Below are 4,435 nucleotides of genomic sequence, written 5' to 3' on the forward strand. Positions count from 1 at the left end.
TGAAGAGCAAGACGTCACAGGACTGAGCTTTCATCACGAAACTGAGTCTGACGCTTTAACTCTCTTTAATAACTCTCTTTAATAACTCTCTTTAATAACTCGCTGAATACATGTTTATATTTGACTTCATTATAGAGCTTCAAAGATCTGATGCAGAGAAGCTGACAATCCCGGGAATAAACACACACACACACACTCACACACACACTCACACTCACACACACACACACTCACACACACACGCTCACACACACACTCACACTCACACACACTCACACTCACACACACACACACACACACACACACACACACACACACACACACTCACACTCACACTCACACTCACACACTCACACTCACACTCACACTCACACACACTCACACTCACACTCACACACTCACACTCACACACACACACACACACACACACACACACACACACACACACACACACACACACACACACACACACAGACAGAAACTAAAGCCACTGTTTACTTCATAGAATATTATATTTATTTGAAGATTACACACATGTACCGATCTGAAAGTGCATAAAGATCTTGTGCTAAACTTGCGCTTCAGTGTGTGTTTGGAGACATTTAAAAAAAGAAAAAAGGTTGATAATAATATTGTTTACTGTCTGCTGATCATCAACAGTGAAACACACACACACACACACACACACACACACACACACACACACACACACACACACGACTGAGAGAGTTTTGTCATCTCTGCTCAGACTGAAGAACTTCTTCCAACTGAGAACTTTCCATAATCACATTCAAGAGAATGTCTGTAAACCAAACGTCATTTAGTGTGTGTGTGTGTGTGTGTGTGTGTGTGTGTGTGTGTGTGTGTGTGTGTGTGTGTGTGTGTGTGTGTGTGTGTGTGAATAATATATTCATTCCAGAATCCCAGCAGAACTTCATTAAATCCACAAAGGCACGGATAAAACCTTGTTTCTCTCGGTCGTCTCAGCAGTCACACACACACACACACACACACACACACACACACACACACACACACACACACACAAACACAAACACACACATCTTCACAAACACAAACTCACACATCTTCACAAACACATACACACACACACACATCTTCACACACACGAGTGTGAGAGCCGAGAGTTATGCAGACGATACACATTTATAAGATGTTTCAAGCGTGGCCACATGTGCAGTTAACTATCCGACACACACACATATTCACACACAAACATCTTCACACACAAACACACACTCCGCAGAACAGCAGCGGTGGACTGAAGACGTGGTGTGTAAACGCTGAGGAGTGTGTGAGAGTCTTCAGGCCTGAGAACGTCTAGTTACTGAGAGAGCCAATCAAATCCATGAGAACTTGATCGACACACACGACCCCTCATTATGAACGCAGTGTGTGTGTGTGTGTGTGTGTGTATACAGTGTTTGAGCACCAGATAAAGTCCGGATGGTTCCCGCTCTGAGTCGTCACATGACCGGATGGTTCCCGCTCTGCCTGGTCACATGACTGGTCACATGACTGGTCCTCAGACCTTCCTGAAGACCTCGAAGAGCGAGGCCACGGAGTGCATGCGGTAGAAGAGGCTCATGGGAATGGCCACGTTCAGAACCGTGGTCCAGGCGCTGAAGCCGAAGGTCTCGGTCTCCAGAACACTCTCGTACTGGGGCCGGCACCCGAAGGCCGGGAGAATCCACAGCTGGACCAGAGACAAAACCACAATCAGACAAAACCACAATCAGACAAAACCACAATCAGACAAAACCACAATCAGACAAAACCACAATCAGACAAAACCACAATCAGACAAAACCACAATCAGAAAAAAACACAATCAGACAAAACCACAATCAGACAAAACCACAATCAGACAAAACCACAATCAGAAAAAAACACAATCAGACAAAACCACAATCAGACAAAACCACAATCAGACAAAACCACAATCAGACAAAACCACAATCAGACAAAACCACAATCAGAAAAAAACACAATCAGACAAAACCACAATCAGACAAAACCACAATCAGACAAAACCACAATCAGACAAAACCACAATCAGACCCGGACCACCGGCACCTGAGGCAGTGTTCAGTCCCACAACAGCAGATACACCAGACATACTGACACGTCTACTGACAGTTTGACTTAGGCCCTGTCCACACGGAGACACGTTTAGCTGTATACGGACAAATTTTGTGTCGTATTGGCGTTTCGTCCAGACGGATCCGGGGTTTTGAGAGACTGAAACCGCTATTTTTTGAAACCGGGTCCCAAAGTGGATAAATCTGAAAACGACACGCTTGCGTTTTCGTGTGTACAGCCAATCCGTATATTTTGTGAAACGATGATGTCATCACCCCACGTGTCGACTCGTCAGACACTGCTAGTCACGTAACAGCAACAACACCTGCCGACTACATGCTTGTATAATAATATAATATAATGCTGCAGAAGCTACTGAGCCTCTTTTATTCCTTTATTTATTATTTACTTGAATGTATTTTTATTGTATTTCTTTATATTTTTCTTATGCTATGGTGCTGGTCTGTTGTCTGATTAAGACATTTTGTATTTTGTAGGAATGGGCATTTCAAACAAAAATAATATTCGACGATCACTGGGAATTATTTGATTATTAGGCTGTTCAAAAAACGCACATGCTCGCCGGCACAACGGCGCTCGCTCAAATTCCACTCCGACATTACATTTCTCAGTAAGCCTGTTGTAGCCATTAAAGAAAATGTATTTAGTTTCATATTTATGTTTAAATAATATGTTATTTTTTTATTTCATCTATGTTGATTTATGAAAGTGAACAGCATGAGTAATCATAAGATGCGCAATATAGCGGGAGACATCATTTTGGTTTTTATATAAAGCTGGTTTGTATAAAGCCTTTATTTCGTTTTGAATTTCGTTTTGTATAAATTGTATCTTAATTTTAATCAATGTTTCATCAACCAATTGCCTGGATTTAATAAATAAGAAGCAAATATAGCTGACAATATAATCATGACATGGACGCGCCGGCGCAATATAACTTGCATTGCTCGTGAACTGGAACTCGTCTCATAAATGAACCGAAACTCAGAAATATATAGAATGCTTGAAATGTCTACTTTTAAACTATTAAAATGTCTCCTTGCTATATTTTGACTCATTCATTACTTTTGCCGGTTCTTTGTGGGAAGCTTTATGAGTCCGACAACTAATTGAATATCGTGATTCGTGACTCATCCCTATTTTGTACCAGGCCATTTATGGTTGTTATTAGGCTATTGTTTAATAAAGTTCTTGGTAAAAAAGAAAAGAAGAAGCTACTGTGCCTAATATTATTGTATACAGCGCGCAAGGTTTATGCGCATGCTCAAAGTCTTCTTCTCCGTCTTTATTGTATCTCTATGACAGAATTACAGCGCCACATACTGGTCTGGGATGTATACTACATCGTTTTGAGTCGGTTTCAGTGGTTTCGTGTGTAGGCCTACGCAGATATTTCTTGAGACGACGCCGTGTTTACGGAATTCTTTTTTAGAACGAGGCAAAAAAAACATCGGATAGGGAAAGCTCTGGCTTCGTGTGGATGTGGCCTTAGTGATGATCAAAATGATGATATACTCAGTTATAATTATGAGATCAAAAGTTACAATTATTAAATACTAAATCATAATTATGAAAAAAGTCAAAATTGGGACAATCATAATTATGAGATAAGTCAAAATGATGACAAATTAAGTCATAATTGAGATAAAAGGTCATAATTATGCTAAATCATAATTATGACAAAAAAGTATTTTGATAAAAATTATGACAGTCTAAACTGATCACACAAAAAATCGTGAGATTAAAGTCGAATTTTTACATTTTTAAAAATATTTGGACGAGAAGCCAACACAGGGTAACCCGAGCCCAGCGCTCTTCCCGGGTCATTTCACTCTCGTTAGTGTCGTTGAGGTTGTGTTTGCTAACATTGTTAGCAAGTTTGGATCGCTATATCGTGAATGTTGAGTGTCATGTCCCGCTTGTTTACTTCGAACCGTAAGACGCGCCCGCATTTCACACAAGGCCTCATGGGACGGAGGACACTTGTGGATAACATGTCATCATTTCGACTTTTATCTCATAATTCAGATTTAGCATGTCATCATTTTGACCTTTTATCTCATAATTCAGATTTAGCATCTCATCATTTCGACTTTTATCTCATAATTCAGATTTAGCATGTCATAATTTAGACTTTTTATCTCATAATTCAGATTTAGCATGTCATCATTTTGACTTTTATCTTATAATTCAGATTTAGCATGTCATAATTTTGACCTTTTATCTCATAATTCAGATTTAGCATGTCATCATTTCGACTTTTATCTCATAATTCAGATTTAGCATGTCATAATTTTGACTTTTATCTCAT

The 4,435-nt window shown here is 39.8% G+C and overlaps 1 protein-coding gene across 1 annotated transcript in view; it reads right to left on the minus strand.

The window, feature by feature from the left end:
• Window positions 1-1,027: 1,027 nt before the first annotated feature.
• otop1 (otopetrin 1) overlaps window positions 1,028-4,435 on the minus strand; it is a 9,592-nt gene continuing 6,184 nt past the window's right edge. The window contains exon 6 of the mRNA XM_079630542.1: window positions 1,028-1,717. Coding sequence (XP_079486668.1) covers window positions 1,547-1,717 — 171 coding nt within the window. The 3' untranslated portion in view covers window positions 1,028-1,546. The remainder of the gene's footprint in view (window positions 1,718-4,435) is intronic.

This window comes from Phoxinus phoxinus, assembly GCF_949152265.1.
Source record: "Phoxinus phoxinus genome assembly, chromosome: 12".
In the NCBI taxonomy this organism is placed as follows: Eukaryota; Metazoa; Chordata; class Actinopteri; order Cypriniformes; family Leuciscidae; genus Phoxinus; species Phoxinus phoxinus.